At 39.5% G+C, this 26,444-nt stretch overlaps 1 protein-coding gene across 2 annotated transcripts in view; it reads left to right on the top strand.

Annotated features, from left to right (window-relative positions):
- The window catches only part of uggt2 (UDP-glucose glycoprotein glucosyltransferase 2), an 87,852-nt gene that overhangs the window by 10,149 nt on the left and 51,259 nt on the right, over positions 1 to 26,444 (top strand). For both annotated transcript variants that reach the window (XM_034186306.1, XM_034186305.1), the window contains exons 2-20: positions 3,891 to 4,045; positions 4,507 to 4,589; positions 10,081 to 10,211; positions 12,255 to 12,367; positions 12,563 to 12,740; positions 17,595 to 17,691; positions 17,771 to 17,846; positions 17,992 to 18,092; positions 19,479 to 19,578; positions 19,990 to 20,050; positions 20,266 to 20,357; positions 20,501 to 20,651; positions 22,774 to 22,893; positions 23,097 to 23,182; positions 23,313 to 23,448; positions 23,719 to 23,850; positions 23,965 to 24,129; positions 25,428 to 25,551; positions 25,660 to 25,758. In XM_034186306.1, the coding sequence (XP_034042197.1) occupies positions 3,921 to 4,045; positions 4,507 to 4,589; positions 10,081 to 10,211; positions 12,255 to 12,367; positions 12,563 to 12,740; positions 17,595 to 17,691; positions 17,771 to 17,846; positions 17,992 to 18,092; positions 19,479 to 19,578; positions 19,990 to 20,050; positions 20,266 to 20,357; positions 20,501 to 20,651; positions 22,774 to 22,893; positions 23,097 to 23,182; positions 23,313 to 23,448; positions 23,719 to 23,850; positions 23,965 to 24,129; positions 25,428 to 25,551; positions 25,660 to 25,758 (2,170 nt within the window). In that variant the 5' untranslated portion in view covers positions 3,891 to 3,920. The remainder of the gene's footprint in view (positions 1 to 3,890; positions 4,046 to 4,506; positions 4,590 to 10,080; positions 10,212 to 12,254; positions 12,368 to 12,562; positions 12,741 to 17,594; positions 17,692 to 17,770; positions 17,847 to 17,991; positions 18,093 to 19,478; positions 19,579 to 19,989; positions 20,051 to 20,265; positions 20,358 to 20,500; positions 20,652 to 22,773; positions 22,894 to 23,096; positions 23,183 to 23,312; positions 23,449 to 23,718; positions 23,851 to 23,964; positions 24,130 to 25,427; positions 25,552 to 25,659; positions 25,759 to 26,444) is intronic.

Genomic DNA, 26,444 nt, shown 5'->3' with positions numbered 1-26,444 from the left:
ACTTTCAATAGGCGGCCAAGAAGGGGTCAGTTGAAGTATTACACAGGGGTCAAAATTTAAAAATGCTCCAACCATATTGAAAGGTATTCCATATTATTTGTCTGATCATAAAGATTCCAAAAAGGTATAGATTGGACTATCTGTGAATGAATGGTCTGGAGTTATGGGGTAAAAACAGCAAGAACACTGAGAAAGGTCAGTTTCAATTTGTACAGGGGTCAAAAGTTAAAGTTGCTCCAATTTTGGTAAAAAGTGGTGCAAATTACTGGTTGAGCTAATAGGATTAATAAATGGAATAGTTTTGACTGTGTTGCGTGCTTGGTTTGCAAAGTAAACGTTAAAAAGTGTCAGCATCCATTGGATTCTATGACATGTGACATATGCTACCCTGTAACATGATAACTAAGCATGGTACATGATGCAAACTATTCCTTTTTAAAACTGTATTTACTCAACTAATAATTTGCATCACTTTTTACCAAAATTGGAGCAACTTTAACTTTTCACCCCTGTGCAAATTGAAATTGACCTTTGTCACTGTTCTTGCTGTTTTTTCCCCATAACTCCGGAACATTCATTCACAGATAGTCCAAACTATACCTTTTTGGAATCTTTATGATCAGACAAATAATATGGAATACCTTTCAATATGATTGGAGCATTTTTAAATTTTGACCCCTGTGTAATACTTCAATTGACCCCTTCTTGGCCGCCTATTGAAAGTTCACGTGGGTACCCGGCATTTTTAAAAGAGTAATCTCTAAGGAGTATGTGTGCCAAATTTGGTGCTTGCATCACCATTTGAAGCATCCCTCAGTAAATATTCACTTATCTGCTGCACTAATCTCTGCTATTCATGATAAAGATATCAAGAAGGCGTTTTACCTCATTAACCCTCCTGGTGGGTTAATGAGGCAAAAACATCTTGGGAGAGTCCCAAATGTAGCCCAAAATGCCAAAAGTTGTGAGTTGAAGTGCCACCTATAGGCGGCACCCTGAGTTAGCCTTGAAAAATATAACACGAAATGGGAGAACTCCATCCATACATTCATATACCATAAGATCAATGAGGCTTACTGTGAGCACACAAAGATATTCAAAGGTCAAAATCTACATTTTGGCTATGTCACTGTTTTGCCCCTTTGACCCCTACCCTAAAGAGGGCCGTAATTTTCTACCAGAATGGATCTTTGGATAAAAAACGTAATTTTTGTCTGTTTGGACAAAACATCTTTCTCTAAAAAAACTTCAGTGGGCTACTGAAACATGATATATCACCCCCTTCTATAAACCATTCCACAGTTACAGACTATGGCTTTTAAATGTATCAACACAAAAGATTAATTCTGGCCTATATAAGGTACCTGGGCCCATTGAAGCTGACCCCCCACCCAGATAAAAAAAAAAAATCCAAGCAAACAGGCTGAGTTTGCCCTGTAATTTCTGATAGTACATGAACACAGCAGCAGCACTCAGAGACCGGCTTCTGCACTGTATGAAAACAATCAGCTGGTTGAACGAAGTCAAACTAAACGCTAACATTACAAAAACTAAGCAAACGATTAAAAAACGTCAAGAACAACAGCAAAACAAAATACGGATGAATTGAGGTTTTCGTTGCCCTTCGTTCAAATTTTTTGACGAAGCAACCGCTGCAGGAACGAAGCTGAGCGAAGGTTCAACAATGTCAACGAAAATCCAGATTCCTTGTTTTGTTAGGGCTTCATTGGCCTTTGTTAAATGCCGTGTGACTGGGCCTTAAGGTAGTGCTGACTGTTGGTGACTGCTGGACTGTGTTGGTTCCTGCTTGATCTCTGCCCTTGGTGCAACAGTGTGCTGGTGTACCTGTCTCTCTTTGTGGTAACTATGAACAGAACCTCATCCACTGTGTCTGGGTGCAAAGATGCTTTGTCTTTGGCAGCAGTCTCGGCAGCAGTGGAAAATAATCTCTCTAATGGAACTGAGGTAGATGGGTGGCAAAGCATCAGGTTTGCAAGTTGAGCAGTGATTGGAAAACATGAGCTCAAGTGTACATAACCTAAACACTTATTAGACATTATTTGATTGATTTTCCCTTAATTTGAAAGTAAATCATGCTAATTAAATTACCCAACTCTTTGACTTGTTGAAAAATAGTCAGCTAGTTGGGTGCTAGCTACTTGTACTTAATTATGACTAGTGATTTCAACCCTAATTGAAATACAGTGCACCTACCTAAGGTGAAGTTGAAATAGGTTGTTACTGTAATGACAGTAAATGCGTCAGTAAAGCTAAAAACAGTACATTTATGTTGTTCAGGCAGGCAGGGAAGAAGACAAGAGACCTTGAAAAGACAAAACAAGTTCGTTTGTCTTGACAGCCATATTTTATTTATGTTAATACACTGTATGTAATTACACAAGCCCAAAGAGCAGTTTTCTTTTAATGCTGCACAATGAATATCTGTAGTCTTATTTTATAGATTTTGCAGTGAAAACGATACTGATGGACTTTAAAAGCAGTATATGTGGTGTTTGCTTCATGGTATTAGGCTGGGTTTTGTGTATGTGTGTGTATCTCAGTTTTATTGGCCATTTTGAGTGGCTGCTTGGTTAAGGGCAGCATAGTGGTCAAGTGGTTTGTGTGCTTATTTCCAAATCAGAAGGTTGCTGGTTGAAGACCACCTGTGCCCATTCTAATGTGGAGTTGCATCAGGAAGGGCATCCAGCATAAAACCTATGCCAAGTCAACATTCAGATCCATATGGGATCTGCTGTGATGACCCAAGGTGAATAAAGGAGAAGCTGAAAGAAGCTACTTTACTGAGTAGCTACTTTGCTTTGTCAGACAGACTTGGCAACACTGTAACACTGCAGCCAGGATGCATCGCTGCGGCAGCAGCACGAAGCAGAGGAGGATTTTGGTGTACAGAAACCTAAATGTCTGCAAGCAGTACTGCTCATATGTATCAATAAAATGTGGTCCAATTTACCCAAATTACACAGCATGTCTTTGCCATGTGGCTGTTCATTCTTTGTGTGAGCTTTGTCAGGCTGTGATTGCAGCTGGTAGTGAAAAATCCCAGTGCTGATTATCATGTCCTTGTTTATGTGAGCAGGCAATCACAGCACAAAGTTAATGGGAAATCTATGACATTAGTGCAAATGATCTACAGGGGAAGGTGCAATGATTCCTCTCCTTTGATCTTACGCAATGCAGGGTCAAAAATGAATCTGGTCGGAGTGCCACAGTCCAAAAAATTTTTTTTAATGATATTGTATCAAAGCACATTAAATTTTATTTTATTTACAAAACTAACATTTGAAATCTAAAACAAAATTCAGTGTAATAAAGGCTTCTCTGTGATCTCCTTACAGTATTTTATGTGTAGACCGCAGAGATGATAAAACATCCATATGTTTGTTTTTGCATAATATTTGTATGGAAAGAGAAGCAGCTGATCTGCCTCTGTCAGCCTGATCCCATCAATCTTAGAAGCTAAGCAGTGTGGGACCTGGTTCGTACTTGGATGGGAGACCTCTTTGGAACCCCAGCGGTTGTGTGTGTTTCTCCAGGTTACACTGGAGTTGCGTCAGGAAGGGCATCCGGTGTAAAACTTGTGCCAAGTACCAGTTCTGTATCTGCTGTGGCGCCCAAAAAAAAAGGGGGAGCTGCCAGATGGACAACAACACAACATTTGTATGGAAAGAGATGTTGCTAAACAAATGCGCATGCAAGGTGCTTCAGAAAGTTAAAGTGAAAATAGCTGTATTGTACAGCTTTATAGTAAAAATTTAATTTAATTTCATTGTGAAAATTGATGAAAATGACAACACACTAATAAATCAGTATCGCAGCTGTAACTCTAAAGCTGGTGACGGTTTTTCTTTTCCCCACCTTCCTCACTATAGGTTTGCGTATAACGTTGCTGCTGTTTGACTATGAGGGACGTTGTTGTGCTTTCTTTGCTGCTGCTGAATGTACATCACGCCGTCTCGGCACCTAAAGGCGTCACTGCCAGTCTGAAGGCCAAGTGGAGCATGACGCCTTTCCTCCTGGAGACGAGGTATCAAGCGCGTATATCTGCACATGCATTTCTGATTATAATAAACATGAAGGAAATAATTCTGAACGTTAAAGTTCCAGGCTGTAGACCCTGGAAACAAAAGGTGTGCTTTTCAAATATGCCTTAATTTTTAAAGTAATGTTGCTGAAAATCCTTTAATGTTTTTGCTCGTCTAAGTGACATCACATGTAAATGTGTTTGGTTGTTGCATTCCTGTTTATTCTCACAATGCACATGTTTGAATTCTTGTGTTATGCTGTTGCACAAGAAAAATTCCACATCTGACATTACTTCACACTGATTTATTCATCTGTTGAGTCAGTTCCTGTTAGTTTTCACACGTTTATCAGATTTGTTTTTTAAATTAGATTTCCAATTGCATCCAGGACTAAAATGATTACTTATGCTGTAGTCACTAATTCCAATTAATATTTCCTTTTGTATTTGTTTCTCCTGTGCAGCGAGTTTATTGGAGAAGATGGGAATGAAAAATTCTGGCAGTTTGTTGACACCGTGAAAGAACTCAGTGTTTACAAACAAGGAGGTATGTTAGGTTTTGTAAAACAGACTTTTACATTTGCTGAGGTAGTGGTGTTCTGCTTATGTTTATGTGTTTGTTTGTTAGTAAGATAACTCTAAACCCATCTGACAGATTTTTTTTTCTTTAATTCAAGTGAAAAAGTTGAAAGACATGTTTAGCTTTAGCAGCAAAGTATCCATATCTGTGTACTTTAAAAAATTTTTTAAATAAAGAAGTATTCACCATTGTGAATCACAATGAAATGGATAATACTCAGTAAAGAAAATCATTTCAGAAATGCCGCAAGCCCCTTTCACACTGGGCCTGCATAGAGTTGCATATGCTGCGTATCTTAATATGCAGGAATAACGGCGTCAGTTGCGCGCAGCAGGGGCTAGAAGCTTGGCTCCAGACTGCCTGGGCACACAGAGTTGATACATTGGAAAAAGTCAAAATACATTATTTCCAGGAGTTAATAGACTTTATTACTGATTTGTCTTACCTGATTTCTCTTCTGGTTTATCGTTTTTCCTGTTCCGCGCTGCAGATGTGCGCTCTGATGTGTGTTCTGTTCTCATTTATCTTTTTTCTTGTGCAGCTCTGCAGGTGTGCGCTATGATTTCTGTTCTCGTTTATCATTCCTCTTGTGACCGCGGAGCTGCACACGAGCGCGACCCGTCAGTGAGTGGATGTGGAGATGTCCTCCGTGAGGAGTTATGTTAGATGTGGACATGTCCTTTTGCTGGCGATTGGTCTGTGAGCAGGAGTTAATGGACTTTATTTAACACAATCAACTTGAGGAGGTGAACGCACCAAGGAGCTGCAGCCAGGCTGTAATGAGCGTTTTGTTTTTTTTTCTTTTAATTGTTTAAATGTGCTCTTTGAGCAGTGTAGTTTTACTGCATTGTGGTATAAAAAGTTCGACAACAATCCTGCGTGATTTATAGCAACAATGGAGCACAGCAGGAATCATAAATTGGCGTCGGGTAGCGTGGTATTTTGTGGGTGTGGTATCCAGTCACGTTAAGTACCGTAACACCTCAACTTGCATGAAAAGTACTTCCTTTCTGCATCCACTGCTCTACGCAGAAAATCTGCGAAGGGTCCGGCTGCATAAACCTGGTGTCGTCATGACGCAACTCTATGTTGGCCCGGTGTATAGTCTTCATCAGTCTGGTAAAAAAAAAATACAAAAAAGAATTTCTGTTCTGTGCATGTACTTTAATGGAAGCAAAAAATATAACCCAATCAAAATTCACATTTATTAGGGGTGTGTGATATATGACAAGAAAAAATAACTACAATAATATTGTGATTGTTGTTTTAACGATGTGCATTCTAACATTAATGACTTCACTCATGCATTGAAGGTCCACACATTCACTGGATCAAAGGCAGCAATCAGTGTGCCTTTTTCTCTTGCCAGAGTGCCCCGTTTTCTTTATGTTGGTGTGTGTGTGTGTCCGGCCACACCATTTTCAGAAAGTCGTTATGTGCTCCACAGCAAAGACGAGAACTGCTTTTTGCTATTACTCTCTGTCACACACAGACTCCTGCTGCTGCTGTCCGCATTAACAGCCGTATATCAAAATATGACTTCTAAATGTATAGTTTTTGACTCCTATATATTTAGACATCGCAGCTTCAAATATACATTATTTGCATGTCGGAGTGCCTGCACCATTCTCTGTGACCTTCTGCCTGAATAGGGGTGGGCCGATGCACAAACATGGCCAATATTGTGTTCATCGGAATGTTCATTTCAGTAAAATTTCTGATTTCATCACAAATAAAAAATAATTCATAAATAACTCACCAATTTGTGTCTGTTTTAGTCCTATACAAATCAAATTGCCATTCATTAAATGTGTTCCTTGTCAGCTGATGTCTGGCGAGTCTGTTGGAAAGTTATGTACATGGTCAAAACTTTGAGTGGGCATGAGACAGAACATTCTCGATGGCTGTTTTGTTCTGTACTTGTTCGTAGCTTGCCAGTGGGCATCCTGTTGACGTGAAGCTGCTTTCTCATGTCGGCAGCAAAATTACATCTGCAGCAGTAGACTGCAGGAGGTGACGTGAGGTGCAGTGCACACCAGCAGTCAGTGTTTGTCCACTCATTCCACCAGAGCCCGAAATCCGCCGATAGCTAGCACTGTGAAGGCTACGAGGCTAGAGCTTCTAGCCTCATAACCTTCACAAAGCAAGCCATTGTCCCGGAACACTTCCTGTTTTCTTCCACAAGAGTCTTTCAAAATAAGAGCACACTTCAATATAAACTTTGATTACTGCTAGCGCACACTGAAGATGTTGTCACAGGTGTGATGCCACAGGGACAAGAAAAGCATTGTGAAAACTCATTATTTTGGGCTTTTTATGATGTGTTAGAGTCACAAAATTATTTAGTTTTGGGTGGGCGTATAATCAACTTCAATAAAAAATTATTTGAATTTAGGGTGGACATTTAACCAATTTTCTTCAAAGAAAGGGGAGGACTGATGCTCGGCCCTGGGCACTTTGACACGCAGTTACAGTATTTTTGCTCTGCAAATGTTGTTCATGAAATGCTCTCTATTCACACAGTACATTGGTTTTGTTAAAACTCCATTTGTGCAATTTGTTAAAGCTCTTCCTAATTAAATCTTCCTCAAATCAGAGATTTGTGCTCCTAAATCCAAGTGTCATTTAAAAGAAAAATACAACATGATGAGATTCTTCATGTGATTTACCATGTGTGATGTTTGTCAGAGAGCAGCAGCTTTAAGTCTTGTCGCTGTGCTCTGCCTGAAGTAGGGTCACTAACTGGCGCCCTGCAGGTCACATGAGCCCGACCTCCTTTTGTGTGGACATACTTTACCAGGGTGTCTGGAGTTGAACTTTGAACAAAAAAGGTGGGTACGTACGTATGCACCCTGAGTGACATGGGGTGAGTACATAACTGTGTCCACCTGGAGGGCAGGGAAAGATGGATACATCTTTGCCAGAAATATAAATTAAGCAATAAAGGAACTGAATTAATCTGTACCCTTTTCTTGTTGATAACTGCCACTGAATATAGCATTTTCATGCAGTTTCATTAATGTCTTTATTTATGAGATTTTTTTTTATTTCATCAGACAAAATAAATAAAAATAAAAATGATCCCATTGATCCAAAGGAAGATGAGCTCCCCTACCCATCCCCCCATTGAGATTTCACCCCAGAAATAACCCTGCTAATACGAAAAAAGATCAAAGCATTTCACATCCGCTGGCTTATTTTTTTATTAGTTGCTACAACTGGATCAGTATTCAATTATTATTGCAACCTTGCGCATACATACAATGTGTCTACATTGTCGACAGGAAAAGTAATTTTAGCATTCACACAAGTACCTTCATCAAAAGTACAAGGAAAAATAAGTCATAATGTCAGAAACCTGTTCCTCTTAAAAATAGCAATAATAATAAACTTATACCAATAAACTTATTTCACCACCTGAAAACTAAGCATATCAAAGAATATGAGAAGCTCAGCTGCCCAGGAAGGCCTAAATCAGGTAAGGTGCCTGCACAACACATTCAGCAAACTTTATTTGATCGAAATAATATTTGCACTTGTGAGTTGTGTTTCTGTTGTTTTTATTTTAATGCTTAAAAGTGTACGGCCTTTAGGGTTTTTAAGATTTAAGTCATTCAAGAATTTTCTTTGGCACCACCATAATTTTATTTTTTTCACCTTTTAAATAGGGGGTTCATAATACGGCCTTTGCCAATTTGATCAAAGTTTGCATTGTCTGGAAAAAATTAATAGTTCCCCTGAAGGGAAAAATTTAAAATGAACAGACGTCCTTGAACTACATTTGGCAGCAACTCGTACAGTCTGTTTTTTTAAATAGCGACTATAGCGAGATCATGTAGGGGCTTCTTTCCATGACTTGCACAAGGGATGCTGGGAAGCACTTGGCGACAGCCAATTAAAGTAGCGAGGCATGGTGACGTTAGGTGGCTGCACCTTCCAATAAAGTAATCCAGAATGGTGGAATATACTCTGAAACTACTAATTTCTGTATAAATCTAATGTATTTTACATATATTTTGTTAAAGTTAGTGAGAAATAAACACTTCTAACTCTAAAAACATGGTTATTGAAACCAGATAATACCTCTGAAGTGATTTACAAGACATCTTAAGGATGTTAGCATTCAAGCCCCATGTACACGCATCACGCAAGTTCAAAGGTAACATCTGGTAAATGGAAAACCTCATGCATGCGCACACACACTTTCTCCTGCAGGAAAATATAATATTCCTTATGGAATTCCCCCAGGTAAATATGTTCTCTTCATTAAAATGAGCTGTAATTGTGAAACACAAAAATAAACAGACATTATCATACTTTGATTTCAGTAGAAACTACGTTTTGTGAGATTTGAAAGGCCACAGCGTTAAGTTTTAAGGAAATAAATAAGAGCTGTTTTCTTTCAACATTGTGTCTGTTACCCCTTGCTCACACTGCCTCCAGTGTTACCGTTGGGGGGGGGGGTTACGGATGCGGGCCCCACCGAGAATCCAAGTCATTAAAAAGATACAAACCTCTCTCACTGGCCACAGAGCTCTGCAACTGCGGTTACCGAAACCCTGTGGCTATGCGGATTTTTCCGCAAGAAGTCTATCCTTGTGGGCTGCTGGAGCTCTCCGCATCAAAACAGCGAGCATAGACTCTGGAACTGTTGCTGGAGTTGGCTGCAGTTCCATACAGCAGACAGGGAGACGGTGCCGGAGTTGGCCGCAGCTCTGCTCATCAGACGGGGGCGGTGTGAGTGGCCCGCTGCGGCATTTACCGAGCCCACAGACTCGGTAAGTGCATCGGAGGCAGTGAGAGCAAGGCCTTAATGTCATTATTCAGCAACAATCTAGATATATATATATTTTGTCCATATCGCGCAGCCTTAGGGCCCCTTCACACATTGTGCAAATATGTACAACTCGGCGACTCACAGCGAAACAGCTCGTATACTCGAACCACAAAACCTCGTGCAGTCAGGCAGATGTGCACGATCTCGGTGCAACAATTCGTGCGAGCAGCTCGCACTGTGTTCCATGGGACGAGGTGCACCACATTGCACCGCTGATGTGAGATCGAGGTTAACCACATCGCTCCGCAAGAGGGATCGAATGGGCTCTCACAGCGCACACTCTGTCTTTCAACTGCTGGTGTTTGCAAATAATTGGAGCAACAGGTGTACGAGATGTAAGAAGCAGCTATGATTCTACACGTTTTGCATACGATTCCTGCTTCATGAACACTTTATGCGCAAATCAGCCAAATTCACACTGTGTGAAGAGGCCTTTAGTATTTACAGCATGCTGTAATACATGTAGCAGTATAAAAAGTAGTCATTTAAGTAATTGTTTCGTCCTTGTTTGTTTGCACAGTCTGAATGTTTTCTTTAGAATGCTGAAGTACAGTATTTATACCACAATAGGTATGTTAATGCTACAAAGCCTGTTCATAAAAATTGTCATTTCTCACACAGAGTCTGTGCGCTCCTACTACAACTTGGTCCTTAAGAAGGCCGGACAGTTCCTCACCCAGCTTCAAGTTAATCTCCTCAAATTTGCTGTGGCCCTGAGGTCTTACTCACCAGCTATTTATGCAGCCCAGCAGGTACGCTGCAACCAAAAATCATTCACAAAAATAGCTCTGGTATATCTGTGGAGGCAGCCCATGTCCTGCTGGGAACAAATGATGCTGCACACTCTTCCAGGAACATATCATCAGCTTATAACTTTCTGTGTTTATACTTAATACGGTTGACTGCATGATGCATCAAGGCAGCACGGTGTCTTAGTGGTTAGCACTGTTGCCTCACAGCAAGAAGGTCATGAGTTCAATTCCCACTTGTTGGTTTTCTGTGTTGCATTTGCATGTTCTGCCCGTGTTTGCGTGGGTTCCCTCCGGGTGCTCCGGCTTCCTCCCACATCCAGAGACATGCAGGTTAGGTGGATTGGAAACTTTAAATTTCCTGTAGGTGTGCATGCGGGTGTGAGTGTGTCTATATGTGTCCCTATATCAGACTGGTGTCCTGTCCAGGGTGTACCCCACCTCACACCATATGACTGCTGGGATAGGCTTCAGCTCCCCATGACCCTTAATTGGATTAAGTGGTTGAAGACGAGTGAGTGAGTGAGTGAGTGAGCGAGCATGATGCATCAGACACAGAAATGTGAACATCAAAGAGGTGAGCAGAAGAGGTGGATATATAGCAAGGCAGAGCAAGAAATCAATGCTTAGAAATGCTCTGTTCACTTGAAGCCTAAAAAAAGGGAATATGACACTCCCAAACACCTAATATCTAAAAAAAAAAAGAAAAGAATTTGGAGAAAGTGTTCAAAGATTCCTCTTCGTCACAAGTTTTCAAGCTCCATAAGCTGAATGACCATGAACTGCAGTTTGTGACGGTCCATGGCCACAAAAACGGCCCCATCCATCATGCAGAGACGGCTCTTCCAGCTAGACTGGACAAAATCTAAGCAAGAATTGTCACATCAGTACCCAACATCATGAATATGTTACACTGCCAGTGCTACGTGTAAAGGCATTACCATGATGCAGCCATGGCTTACTTGTCACAGGGGAGAATGCTCCTAAATTTCATGCAAATATAGTGCACATTAAGGGTTTTAGCATCATTACGAAATATGAGATATGACTATGAATGATGGCAGTTGCTGAAGAGGAAAAATGCCTGCTGTTATGTGATCTTGACCATGTCTTGGCAGTCACGAAGACACACCAGTGCATCTCCACAGCGTGACACAACGCATCAAGACTGTAAAAGTCTAAAATGAAATAAATAAATGTTGCAGCTGTCTTGGCCCATGACACCACATCATGGTGTACCATGATGTGGTGCCCAAGCTCAACAGGACGTGCCAAGTCTTAGCTTGCCCTCCAGTTTGGTGTACGTTGTGAAGGTGTAAACCCCATTTTACTCAAGAGCACTTTGGAAGCATTGGGGTTTACCTTCACACAGGTTGTTTGCACACTTTGCACAAAAATGTTAGTTTTTACATTCAGAAACTTAATTTGTCTTTAATAAAAAAGAGAAAATTCCCAAAATGTCACCCTTGATCTTGCATGTTTATTTAGACAGTGCAAAACCCAAAGCTATGTAAAATGCAAAATTGTTTAGCTCTACTGCTGGAAGTGGAAAAGTCGAAGAAGTTAAATTTGTTTTTCATCAAGGAATGAATTAACTAATCATCCACCATACAGTATGCAAGTCTTAATGTGAAATTAAATAAACACTGTTTTTATGAACTTTATCTTGCTGGTATCATTCTGTTCTCAACTCACTGTCAGTTTTGTTTTCCTGATTTCCTGTCTTTGATGCACTAGTCAAAAAATTTTAAAGCGTGCATGTTAAGTGAAATGTGAAATTTTGTGAGATTTTATTATTATTTTCTTTATTAATCAGGTCCCAGTGATGTTGTGGCACTTAGTGTGAAAGTCTTCATTTGCTTAAACAGCAAACATTTAGATATTTATTTATTAAATTTCATGGTTTGTGGGTTCTTTCATTCATGTTGAGTAATGTTATCTAAATTTTAGTGCGGCTATTCATTCAGCATAAAGTACACCAGTGCAACATTAGAGTTGTGTTGTAGGAAGTTTACTACAAAACAGTTGTTTATCTTCTCTTATTAGATAGCAAGTGATGAACCACCGCCCAAGGCTTGTCCTGCTTTTGTTTCCATCCACGGTCAACATAGCTGCAGCACCAAGGACATTAAGAAGCTCCTGAAGGCAGCTGCAGGCAGGTAACACAGAATGACGCTGCATCTCCTCTGTGGATAAACTGAAGCCACTCAGCAGAACCAAATGAAAATGGACCAAAACAAAACATGTTTTTGTTATTAGGATTAAATAATTGATGCTGCCGTTCCTCTTTTCCTCCTGTGACAAGAGGTTTCTTTGTGAAATCACCTTTTAACAGCCTTTCCAAACATTTGCAGGCCAAAACCATATTTGTACAAGAACGATCACAGATATCCAACACTCAATAAGACAGACGTGCCAGTTGTGATCCTGTATGCTGAGATTGGAACCAAAAAGTTCAGCTCATTTCATAAAGTGCTGTCAGAGAAAGCTCAACACGGCATGCTCATCTATGTACTTCGGCATTTTGTGGCGGTGAGTAACAATACTTCTGCATCTGTTCTCAGTGGTGTTCCATTGACAAAAGGCTTTCCAACGATTATTTGCAGTTTTGTGCACTTATCTAATAAGTGCTCCTCTTGGGCTGATAGGTTTTTTAACACAAAAGTGCTCCGTTCTCTGGCTTAGTAAGTGAATATTTTGAAGCTTTCAGGTCTCATTAGCTCCTTTGTGACTTCTTTTTAATCACATTTTCAAGGTTCGAAAACACAACAATTAAATCCCGCCATTTAGCACAAAGAGTTGCGAGTGGAAATTATTACATCTGTTTGTGGTAATCAGTGTTGTCACAGTTACTTAGAAAAGTTACTTTATTAGTAACTTTGTACAGTTACATTTGACAGTTACTTTATACAGTTACTTCATTAACAGCTGCAAACAACTTGTTAGCAGGGCTCCTTCACACATAACACGATTGAGACAGAATGATGCAAGAAGGAGGAGTCAAATGGCCCTGGTGGGAAATCGGAGCTGCACTCAAATGCCTCGTACAGCAGTTGCCACATTCATTTGGGCACGGCACATGCACTCTATAGTTGAGTGCCGCTCGGCAAGCATGATGAGGTCCTACTGCCACTGCCATCAAGGATTTGAACAGCATGTCATACGCAGGTCAGACATATTGTGCCGCGGCCAGGCAGCTGCATGAAATCATCATCCATGTCAAACCGTGGCTGAATGACGCGATCGAGGCAGCCTTCGCAGCAGCGGCCGAATGTCATCGAATTCGACCCACTCTCGGTCGGAGTTGGGTGGAGTCCAGGTGCCACTCACGAAGTTACCAAGCAACACACATCATGCATGCCCCCCTCCCCCCCACAACACGTGTGTACGAGTGTGTTGCTCGCCGCAACACAGATGTCATGAGGAGTGTGTCTGTCTTCCCCCCAACACCATGATTGAACATTGTCATGTGCGACTGAGGTGGCTGGAGTGTGATCGCTGTCCAGTGCAGCGTGCATCTGGACGGCTGTAATGTCCAGCTGTGACAGCTGACTGCTGTGTACTTGCAACTCAGCTGGAGGAGACATGTTGTGCCATCAACAACATGAACAACACTCAATGCATGTGTTGGTGGGCTGTCTTGCTGACAGTTCCAGCTGACAGCAGCTCAGTGCACATGATGTGTTAAATTAAAAACACAGAAAACAGAACAATTAAATAAATACATCCAACAGTAACTACATAAATAATTACATAACAGATACAGAAAATAAATAATCACATAAAAGACCAGAGAGTAAGACTTTTTTCTTTGAGCTGAGTTTGTTCAGTGAGGTGGGCGTGTCCGCGCCAGTTGCTGCTGTTGGGATCTGTGGACTCGCAAGTCACAGCTGGAGAACACATATCGTGTTATGAAGGACATCACCTTACAACACTCCATGGTGAGGCGTGGGCTTGCTGTCCTTACATGAAAATACATAAAAACACATATTGCCTTTGCAACGGTAGGAGCGACATCATCTGAACGATATGATCATGTGTACACTTAGCTGGCAATCTGACTGTCAGGTCAACCACGTCAGTGTCCTTTGGCGTGCCGCTCGCTGGACACGCGGAGCCAGCAGATGTGGACATGATAAGAGCACACTGCTTCATTCATGTCATTTCATGACTGCACATCTATCTAACCCTAACCCTAACCTCTATGACCATGGGTCATATACAGAGGAACAGAAGGATCATGCTTGGATTGTCCCCTTGATAAAAGGTATTAAATCTTCAAAATTATTGTGTCCCCCCCCCCCCCCACAGCATCGGCACGATGTTGTGTCACACTTTCCAGATGTTCGCACTGTGTTCGTGCTTGTGCACAAGCGTGTATGAAAGAGTCACCGCGTATCGTTCATGCCTGTCTGACCATGTGTCCCTCTCGACAGCAGGTGGAATGTTTCGCGGTTCCCCATTTTGTTTTTTGTTTGCGTTTTTTCAGTCCAATCCAATCCACTTTATTTATATAGCACATTTAACAACAAAAACGTTCCAAAGTGCCGCACATACAGTAGAATCACAATAGATAAAACCCCAATAGTCAAGAAATAAATTAAAAATAAGAAAATTAACAATAAAAATAAGTAAAATGTGCAAGATAAATAAATAAATACATACAGCATACAAAAGATAAAACCAATAAAATCTGCCAAAATAAAAACAGAACCAGTAAAACAGAGGACCACACAACTCACGTAGTGTTAAAAACCAGAGAATAAAAGTGGGTCGTCAGACGAGACTTAAAACACTCCACTGTGGGGGCTGTTCGGACATGGAGGGGCAGAGTGTTCCAAAGTCTGGGGCCAGCCACAGAGAAAGCCCTGTCCCCGCTAGTTTTAAGTCTTGTCTTGGGTACCACGAGCTGGAAACGGGCCCTCAGGCCTCAGAGCACGCGCCGGAGAGTAAATTTGTAGGAGGTCAGTGCTATATTGAGGGGCCATTCCATTCAAAGCTTTAAAGATAAACAATAAAATCTTAAAATCAATTCTAAAATTAATAGGAAGCCAGTGCAAAGATGCAAGAATTGGGGTTATGTGCTCATGCTTCCAGGCTCCTGTTAAAAGTCGCGCTGCAGCGTTCTGGACTAACTGCATACGGGAAAGAGCCCGTTGGCTAATGCTGAAATAAAGTGTGTTACAGTAGTCCAGACGACTTGAAATAAAAGACTGCACAACTTGTTCAAAAAGGTTGAAAGATAAAAACGGTTTTACCTTTGATAAAAGACGAAGATGATAAAAGCACGATTTCAAAACACCATTGATTTGTTTATCAAATTTAAAATCGCTGTCTATCGTGATACCAAGGCTGGTGACCTTGGGACGTACAAAATCCTTAAGAGGTCCCAAGTCAACGAGGGCACTTCCAAACAACATTTTTGGCCGGTTCCTGATTCTTTCGCCCAACTTTGTGTTACTAATGAAGTAACTAGTAATCTAACTTGGTTATTTTTAAGATTGAGTACTACTTTGCTGATTACTCAATTTTAAGAGTAACCAAGTTAGATTACTAGTTACCGTATTAGTTAAATTACTTATTAGTTACAAGTTGTCAGCAGCTGCTAATGAAATTACTGTATAAAGTAACTTTTCAAAGTAACTGTGGCAACACTCATACCACAGTATGAACTTTCAGCTTTACTCAGATGACGTTCTTTTAGTGATATATCTGTGCTGTACTGTAAAAAAGCTTAGCTAAAATACAAGAAATAAAGACTGCGTTTAAAGAGAATGTGACTTTATACTTGTGAAATTGGCAGCTGATGCAGGGACATTATTTTATTTGACAAGAAATCAGAAAATAAATTGGTTCCAGTCTAGAGATTAATGGGCTGTACGTGTTCAAGGGTTGAAATAAGAGCTTGTTTTTATAATAGTTTACTTGAGATTAGACTTGCTACAGCAAAGTAATAAGTGAAATACATTGAATATTAGCAAACAAATCTTAATTAAAGTTTTTAAATTACTTTTAACACAGTGAGGGCTGAAACAACAGAAAAGCACTTTGTGTTTCACATTTGTCTTAACCGCTATACAGCTTGCTAACATTCTGCTTTTAATCCCACTCTGTCCACTTTATGTATATTCTGACTGTGTGCACCAGCTGAATGTCTAATGGTATAAATGAAAGAAACTGCTAATAATTGATTCAAATCAAAGCTATTACCTTCAGCTTTTTAAAAAGCATTTGATGTTTAAAAGACTAATAACCTACAAGCTTTTCATGCAAAAACACCAAAATGAAAAATTGCAAAATATCTCCACACTTCAATGTATATTCCACAAAATTAGCAGGATTTCAGGCAAAATATCTGATATCAACATAATGTCACAATGACCTCGATGTGGATGTTGTAAACACTGTGGCAACCAACATGTGACAACCAACTCCCCTAGTTTATGCAGCGTCGCGGACAGTCGCACATACAAGCGAACAGGAGGATTTAACAGCAATATGATGACTGCTATGTTATGTCCCTCTAAAGATTTAAAATCATGGGTTTATTTTTGTCATATTTGGATCATTTACCTGCAGTGACTAATGGCCAAAGCCAGTTCTTTAAAACTTTAAAACTTTTACCCTGATCTGCTCCCAGCGGATGAGGCACAATAGATAATTTGAAAACTCTGCACTTGATGAAGCATCTTGAAATAAATTAGGATGTCTGACTCAGTGTAGCAATATATATATTTTTTAAATGAGATAAAAAAAAAGAGAATAGCTTCAAGCAATTTAGATTGCTAGCTTAACGTAAGGCTTCCATGGCCTTTAAATGGATGACTTGCAGGTGCCGTATGTGTCTTATATCTAGTTAAAAATAACACAGAAAAAACTTCTTATCATGACAAGGTAAGTGACATTTACATAAACTAAGTCAACTGATCTCCCCTAGAAACCCATGGGTAATTCATTTATACCCAAAGAAGAGCAAGATTTAGAATGTAAATATAAGAAGATTACACTTGCTATGATCTGCAGTTTTTGCAGAGTACACTATCTTTTATTGGACTAATGACAGCAGACGTTCCAAAGAATTATGACCTGAATTACCTGTAATTTATTCAGTGCATAAATTCTAAGAGGGGGGAAAATAAAATACCGTTGGAAAACTAACTGAGTTTATTTTCAGGAGAATCGGGCTCTTTTCTTTCAGACACATTTCTCACAGATGAGCAGAATGTAGGTGTGCTAGAAATTAGACTGTATGAATCACTGCGGTGTCAAGGTTGGATGTCAAATGTAGTGTTGGAGATTATCACAGTTCCTTGGACAAAAATAAATGTAGACAAACCTCTATAATGTTTAGCTTTTTAGCCAATCTTGTGCTTCTGACTGCTGCAGGATCCAAAGCCTAAAAAAATGCTTTTATCTGGCTATGGGGTTGAGTTGGCTATTAAAAGCACAGAATACAAAGCTGTGGATGACACCAAAGTAAAAGGTCAGTTTGAAACTTTATACATTTTGGGCTGAATATATCTTGTTTCAGAGACAATAAAATGTTCCTCTTTGCTTTGCAGATTCAAAGATGGATATAAATGCTGAAGATGATGACAATGAAGATGAAGTCCAAGGATTCTTCTTTGGAACATTAAAGTAAGCAGCTAATCTGTAAAATGTTCCTTCCTGTCAGAGGAAGAATTATCAGAATGATTTTTCTTTGATATTGCAGCATTTTCTATGTATAAATCTGATTATCATTTTGTTTTTTTTTTGTTGTTTTTTCCTTTTTTTTCTGAAGGAAATCCCATCCCGAACTTCAGGAGCAGCTTGTTGAACTTCGCAAGCACCTCTTGGAGAGTACCAATGACATGGCCCCTTTAAAAGTTTGGGAACTGCAAGGTATCAAGTTTCCATTTAAATGCATGTTAAAACATTAAAATAATAATAACAATAATAATTTAAATGCAATGTATTTAATAATACAAAGTTTTTGTCCCCCACCATGAAATAAGGGGGACCATTGAAATGGACTCCGTCCGTCTGCCTATCCGTCATGTTTTCGGGGCTCTAGATTTCCCTCTTACCCCTTGTATACATAATACACACACATACTATATTGTACACAAACACAAATGTGATGTCAAGGCATATGACCTTGGCCCAGATTTAAAGGTCGTCCAAGTTAATGGCCGACAAAGACACCCACCACCTGAACACCTATAGGTGTTGATCTTTATCTGACTTTATTTGATCTCAAGGTCAAGGTCAAACATGATAATTAGTGAATAAAGGCACCGCCTGACACCAGAAATGGCTACTTTGACTTTTATGTCCACATTTTGGTCTGAAGTAATAATTACACTTAACAGTACACATGCACTTCAATTTCAGTGATGATTTGTGCTCTTCACTGAAATTGCCTCTGTCTGGTATATTATTCCATAGAAACTGATGTTTTCAATGCCTACAATTATATACTAACACCTGCATGTACACATCACATGTACATATCAGCATAATAGGTGGGAGACCTCAGCCGAATATTGGCTTGTTTTCATTTTTTTAGCATTTCAGAGTCATCATGGATGTCTTGGTTGCTTATGTCACTGGCCTCCTTGTTGCACGATCCCTCAGTTTTGTTGAACTGCTGACTTCATACAGATTTACTATAAAATACCATACTTTTTGTATTTCTTAATGATTGAACTGGTTGTAAAGTGATTTTGTATCAGCAATAACACTTGTATTTAGTTTGTCCAATTGCTTATGGACTCTGAAAATAGGAGGACATTGTCTAAAGGTTCTGGTAATTCCTAAAGGGTTAATGCAATATTTTTACACCCCTTAAATCTGTAATTCTACACTACAAGCACATGTTTGAGGTGGTGAACAGAGGCAAAAAACATTTTCATCTTATATTAGTACTGTTACTGCAAGATTATATAGTCATTGCTTTTGCCTTTGAGTAGCAGCAGTTAGTGATAACCAGAGGTGGGATGAAGTCACCATCAAGTCACTGTCGAGTCATGAATCAGCAAATCTCAAGTCATAATGACCACCAATTGTTTGCAAGCTGACTTGGGACTTGACTTGGGACTTGCAGATTGATGACTTGAGAATGACTTGACAGTGACGTTGTCCCACCTCTGGTGATAACTACATAAAGTTATGCAGTAGTCTAAAAGTTTATTTATTTATTAATGATTTTTTTGTTTGTTTTTATGCATATTCATAGGTCTAAAATTAAAAAAAGTTGTTGCCTTATTGTTTTCATTCTCTCTCCAGATCTCAGTTTCCAAGCGGCATCAAGAATCATGTCTGAGCCAAAGTATGACGCCCTAAAACTTTTGAGAGACCTTAGTCAGAACTTTCCAAGAAAAGCCAGGTAATCAGTCACAGCTAAAAACTGTTCATATTTTCACTTTCTGGCAGTTACGAGACATTGTACTTTAACTGCGATGTTAACTTTATGTGCAATATGTGAATCCTGATTTTTATCTAAACATGGGTGAAATATGAAATGGATTTGTTGGCTTCAGTCATGCCTGTTATATTAGCGCCAAGTATGTGAGAGCTTTAATGACCATTTGGATGCTTATTTGTTTTGCTCAAACAGCTTTTAAGAAAATCTTCAAGTGCTTAGTAAGTGTTGAAGCAAGTTTTTTGCAGGGAATTGACTGCATATGCACTATCTTGAGAGCCCTCCGGTTTTTGGAGATTAAAACTGGCCGTATTTACTACCAGCTGGGGATGGTAAAAAGTGATGGTGACTGTACATGTTTTACTGCTCCCACAGGTCACTGACAAGAGTGGCCGTAAAGCCGGAAATGAGAAAAGAAATTGAGGAGAACCAGAAGGTGATCATACACACAGCATCCTATAAGACAGAGCTACATGTTGTCCATTTTAGTTTGACAGTATTCATAGCTTTTATACAAATCTGGATTGCTCTCAATGTCTTATTTTAACTTTCCTGCTATCATGTCTGTGTAGATCTTACCAAAAGATCAAGCATAGCATCAGCGTGAGTTTTGCTCATTTAGGTCTTTTTTTATATTCCTTATTCTTACAGCATCTTAGCGAGACCATGGGAGCTATCCCAGGTGACGGAGAGCTGTTCATCAATGGACTGCACATTGATCTGGAGATTCACAACCCTTTCAGGTAGCAATTCAGCAGGACGGGGCAGTGGTCAGCCTGTGCTCTCCTCAGACTTCCTAAAGGCTCAGTTATTCTGTTACTGTAGTGCAAAGTCACTGTCCCCTTTAAAGTGGATTAAAAACTAATATACGATTCTGCCTTTCCAGCATTTTAGACATTCTCAGAAGAGAAGCCAAGGTCTTGGAGGGTCTTCACAACCTAGGCGTAAAAGAAGAGTATCAGAGCAAGCTGCTTAGGCTGCCTGTACAAGCTGTTGATGAAAGCTATGCCTTAGATATCAGACATCCAGCTATAATGGTAAGAAACTGTGAACCTTTGGGCCGCATATCTGTTATCCTTCTGGACCATATTAGTACTGCAGTGTTTTGTTTTGTTTGGGGGTTTTTTTGGTTGCTGGCACCAGGGTGTGGATTAATGGATGAGTCATCTGGCAGCATCAGTCTTGAACCTGCCAAGAACTTGGATGTTAGCCAACAAAAGCTATCAGATCAGAATTTGGCGAGTTTCCTCATTAGGCCATTTTGAAATGGTAGGCAACTAATAATAATAATAATAATAACAAAAACATATAACCACAGAATGATCAATGAAAATGTTTGCCCTTTGAATTTGGGGTTTCAACAGACCATACACAACAGTATATGTGAGAGAGTCTAAGAGAGAATGATTGGAGTGCCAGAGAGAAAAAACATCTACTGAGGCTTATGAGTTACCCAGGGAAAATGGACTGTTAGTGCCAGTTTGGGGAGAAATTGATCTTTTTTTTTCTCTCTGTAATTCTGGTTGCTTATCAGTCAGTACTGAATCCAAAAGCTTCTTCTGATGTCAAGAAGGAGAGGTTTAAAATGTGCTCTCTGAATAATATTTGATAAAACATTTTGTATAAAACTACCTGGTTGTTGGTCATATTCTGGTTAAGGCCTGTGAACACTTTTATTTCCTGTTACTTGAATAACAAGATCCTAATTAGGGTTGGGTATGGAGAACTGATTCTTTTTTGGTATCGTTAAGAAATGATTCGATTCACGGACATCAATAGACTTTTTGGTTAACGATTCTGTTATTGGTCCTTCAGAGCGGCTGTTGTTTTGAGAGTGCATGTCGGGAAAATGATAATATCTCTACATTGATTACAGACCCTGCAGTGCGTCTGTAATCAACTGCTTCTGCAGCGCAACTTCACTTTGAAGCTTAAACCAATGAAGCAGTGCTTCGATCCGCTGCTTTGTTGATTCTTTGGTTTGCTGCTCTTCAGAAGCGGCAAGTCCACTTCTTAACCCCTCTCAAAGCCATTAAAATATGTCAGTCATGAGTCACTTTTGTGTAGATTAAAGTCACTAACTGGGACTCTTGTCTTGTAGCAGTCAAGAAACGAGAATCGTCCTCTGTTCTTTTGGCACAGCTCCAAATGCTGCGTGGCTCTCTGCTGAGACAGAGTCAGCTCGGAATTAATAACTTCAAAATGAATTGCCGCTTTAAATAAAATGACACCTCTTTCCAAACGATGTAACAGACAAACTGCAATCGAGTAAAATGTTTTTTTTCCTCGCAAAATGAGACTTCCTGCATTCTTTATGAGTTACATCCTGATGTGCAGCACAGCTGGTTGCAAGAGCTCAGCTCAGATTTATGGAAAGACATTCATGCCAATAATGTCTGAAAGGAAATGCTTTTGACAAAAACTACAGATTTTGTTTATTTCTATTTATGTCCAGAGATCAAGGATCCACCATGTAGAGTTTATTTATGTCCAGAGTTTAAGGATCCAGTGACCAATTTCATATTTATTTACTTTAAGACTCAATAAAATGTTGTTGACATAGAAATCCTGTAAAGCCTACTTTTAGTACACAGAAAATTCACAAGAGGTATCGATAAGGGAATCGGTAAGGAATTGGATCGATAAGCTGAATCGATAATGGTATCGATACCGATAAAATCTTACCAATACCCATCCTTAATCCTAATGGATGGCGCTCAAGATGAGATGTTCTTGTCACTGCTGAGAAATCTTCTGATTGTTGGTTGGTAAGCAGACCTTTTTAGCTTAAATAAAATGATAATGAGAAAACATTCATATTTAAAAACCTGCAACAAACCAAATTTGAAGTTATTTCTGCCAGATATCAAAGTTCAGAATTGTTCTTTCAACTCATTAGTTGGATAAATTCTCTGAAGCGTAATCTGTGAACAAAACACGAAATGTATTTATAGTGTTTTCTTTCACACCACAAAAATAAAAGAAATTGGGGTAATAAAAGTAATGAACCTCAAATCATCTCATATCTCAACTTTCTTCATTCAGAATCTGTAAAATAACTGTAACCTGTTGTACTGGTCTGAGCTGCCCTTGAGTAAGAATAAATATTTTTAACTTAATATTCCATGGCAACCTTTGTTATTGTGCTGTACTTTCCAGTGGTTAAATGACATCGAGAATGACCCAATGTACCACACCTGGCCAGCAGGTGTACAGGAGTTACTCAGAGCCACTTTTCCTGGAGTAATCCGTCAGATACGTCACAATTTCTTCAACTTGGTGAGTTTTCAGAAAGATAAGTAAGGCACAGAGATTATGAAGGGAGAAAAATAGAAGAACTCAGTCTGAGATAAATTCCCTGTATGTAATTCAACATTTACGTAGACTGAAACTGTTACAAATCTTCACCTCATTTAAAATACAAGTGGTATAAATGTGTTTGATCCCCATGTGGATTATGCCAATGGTGTCTTTGATATTAGGTGCTGTTCTTTGATCCAGTACAGGAAGAAAGTATTGAGCTGATGAAACTGGCAGAACTCTTCTACAAGCACAAGATTCCGTTGAGGTTGGTGATGTTAGTTCTCACACCTCTGCAGCTGTTAGTACAGCCTATTCTTGGTGTTTTTCTTACTGTTACATGTAGTGAATCTCATTTTATCTGCAAATTCAAAACCTGCATTTACTCATTTTTGTAGAATTGGATTTGTATTTGTTGTAAACACCCAAGACGAGATTGATGGCTTCTCAGATGCTGGGGTTGGATTTTACCGACTACTGAATTACATTGCAGATGAATACGATTTACCCCAGGCTTTGAGGTCTATAATTTCAGTAAGTACTTTACATGTAGGAATCTATTATTTTAGCAATCAGTCCATGCAGAATCATTGCAGTCCAGTCCTCATTACTTGTAGTCGTTCTGAGTTAAGTCGCTTTGTTGTACTTTGGTTTATTCCAAAGTTTAAGGTATTCCACTGCAGGGGTCAGAGGGATTTTGCCTTTGGTACTTGCTCTTTTACATGATGCTGGGAGTTATTGATTCCACTAGTGATCTGAAGACAGTGATTGCCAAGTCTGATCTGCCTTTTTACTCTTTTGCAGCTGTACAATAAAGTGGATGTAGGAGAGATGCTGACGGTAGATACAATCTCTGCTTACTTGAAGAGAAATTTCCCCAAGGTCAGCCCTGAAAGGATTCTTGGAGTAGAATCTGAGTATGATGACAAAAGAAAGGTGAGGAAGCTGTGGATTTGTTTTGCTCTTCCTTTATGGTACAGGATTAAATAAACAAACAAAAAAAGTCTCTGAGAAAAGGAACAACCAGTGATTGTTTGTGGTTTGTTTCAGGATGGTGCCCACTTTTATAAAAAGAGTGGCCTCGGGGCCCTGCCTTTGGCTTTATTCAATGGAGTCCCTCTGAGTCCTGAGGAGATGGATCCAGGTGAGCTGGAGACAGTTATCCTGCAGCGCATAATGGACACCACCAACATCTTCCAGAAAGCCGTCTTTATGGTATGTGTGGAAAGAGGTTTGCATTCAGATTTTGACAGCAGGGGACCTGGTTTATGCACTGGATTCCTGTTTGTTTATTATGAACAAATGACACACTGTGCTTTTAAAATGAGGAAAAATGAAAGGCATCAAAAGGCTGATGCATAAGGAGACTTCATGTTGACGTTATATTGATCAATCACAAGTATTTGACTGATCAGTATGAGCTTTTTGGTAAAATCTCTTGCCACATTAGTAGCGGAGATACTACGGTAGACATATTTTTGAGCTATGCTTTTTTTTAAAGTTTAACCTTTGACCAGTCTGTTCCAGAATATAATCATCTGGAGACACTGATGCAAGTAATGCTCTCACCAGTTATGGTGAAAATATGTCTAGATGTTTTTATTTGTTTTTACATAGGAGTGATTACAATACATGTGAACAGAGTGGAAATTAAATGATTGTGTTGTTGTAGTGCAAGGACTTTGAACTATGCTGCAGCTCCAGTAATTCATGTAGTTGAAGTATCAAAGGTATTATATTTGAAGTCGTGGCCAAAGCTTAGAGAAGTGGGTTTATAACCTAAGGGTCACAGTTAATCTGTTAACTAAATGGGTTGGTCAAATTAAAGAACAGGTCACGGTTAAAATTTCAACTCCGTGGCTTTTATATGTAGGAGATATTGAGAATGACTATTTTGAGGAACTGGTTTAAGATACAACTGTGGCTGTTATTAAAATACTAATATGAAGTTGCTCTTTTTTTTGGTCACATGAGCTTTGACCTTGGGTAACCTTGAAAGGTCAAACCACTTTATAGCTGCTTAACGCTCACTGTTTGGGGCCAATACATTTTACACATGGTGGAAGGCCTGTGTGTTTTGTCAAGGATAGAATGATTCAGTTTTGTACAGGATTGATCAATTGTCAGGGTAACACTGAACCACATATTATGCTTTCACTGTATTACAAAGAATTAATTTACATGAATCTGTGCCAAACGTGTAAGTAGTAGGTGTTTCACTGTGAGCGTTGCTTCTCGTCTAAGATTAGATTTGGTAACTTGCTCAAACCCTCATGTTCTCTGTCAGAATTGTCACAGCAGCGTAAAGCACATATTGTGTTCTGTGCCAAGATTTTTTTTTTTTTATACAAAATTAAAAAGGTCTTGAATTTTTTATTTTTTATTTTTTTTTTTGTATTCTTTAAGACAATCTCAGTATGGCATGAAATTGCAGGTTACAGTTTTACAGTTGTGATTATAAACCTCATAGAACCGTGTCCTCCGTTTTTATCACCTCTGTAACTTGCCGCCAGGCTCAGTTGACTGAGGGGATGGATGTGGTGGACTACCTGATGGAACAGCCGAATGTGGTTCCCAGAATAAACCCTCTCATTTTAAACACCAAACGAAACTACCTGGACTTCACCGGCACCCCAGGTGACCTATGCGACTCATCGTATTTTCTCTCATTCTGACATGCCACTGATTCTCCTGTTGTTAATTTATCCTTTTTGTTTTTTGTCATTTGTGTTTCCTGATGTGCAGCTGTGGATGATTGGGAAGACACAACTATGTTTTCATTCCTGGACTCCAAGGACAAGACAGCGGTGATGGCAAAGAGAATGAAGTACTTTACAAATTATGGTGAGGTTTTAAATTCATGTCTTTTTAACACCCAATTAGCATCATTGCAGCTTGACTCTCACCCTCCTGTTGTCATTAACACAATGGCTGCTTTTGATCGTGTTTGTGCAGGATGTGAAATAAGTTGTTAAACATTTACATTTGTGATCTTTTAGTGGATAGCAACCCACAGCAGCGGCTCCACTTAAGATCTATGGTATCTAATTCAAATGAATTACATACTGATTTACCAAAGCCTGCATGTTATAAAGTGGAATTGAATTAAGATCGTCACTTGCAAGATGATTCCTGGTGTGCCGATTGGCTTGTAAATGGTCAAAATAGTCATCAGACTGAGTGCTTCGCGACTCAGATGTGAGTATAGCCGAGTGAGAGTGGAGACATTCATTATTATCCTCATACCATGAATGAACGAGACGACCTACTGACTGTTAGCTGCATGAAACACGGCACAATTCTCTTCAGATGCCTCCGTCTCCATTCTGTTTGACCTCATTACTGACACAGACATGCTTGCACGGTAACAGCTTTCCACTTCACTTCCATCATCTCATTGTTGTATTTGTCAGGGCAAGTTGAAAACCCTTTTAAAGGATTAGCCACTTGTGCTAATATCCACATAGCATTAAACTTGACATTAGTAGAAAACATTGCTGGCGAAAATGCATTTGTTGTCCATTTGCACA

This window comes from Thalassophryne amazonica, chromosome 14 (assembly GCF_902500255.1).
Source record: "Thalassophryne amazonica chromosome 14, fThaAma1.1, whole genome shotgun sequence".
In the NCBI taxonomy this organism is placed as follows: domain Eukaryota; kingdom Metazoa; phylum Chordata; class Actinopteri; order Batrachoidiformes; family Batrachoididae; genus Thalassophryne; species Thalassophryne amazonica.
This window is presented reverse-complemented; position numbering and strand designations above follow the sequence as displayed.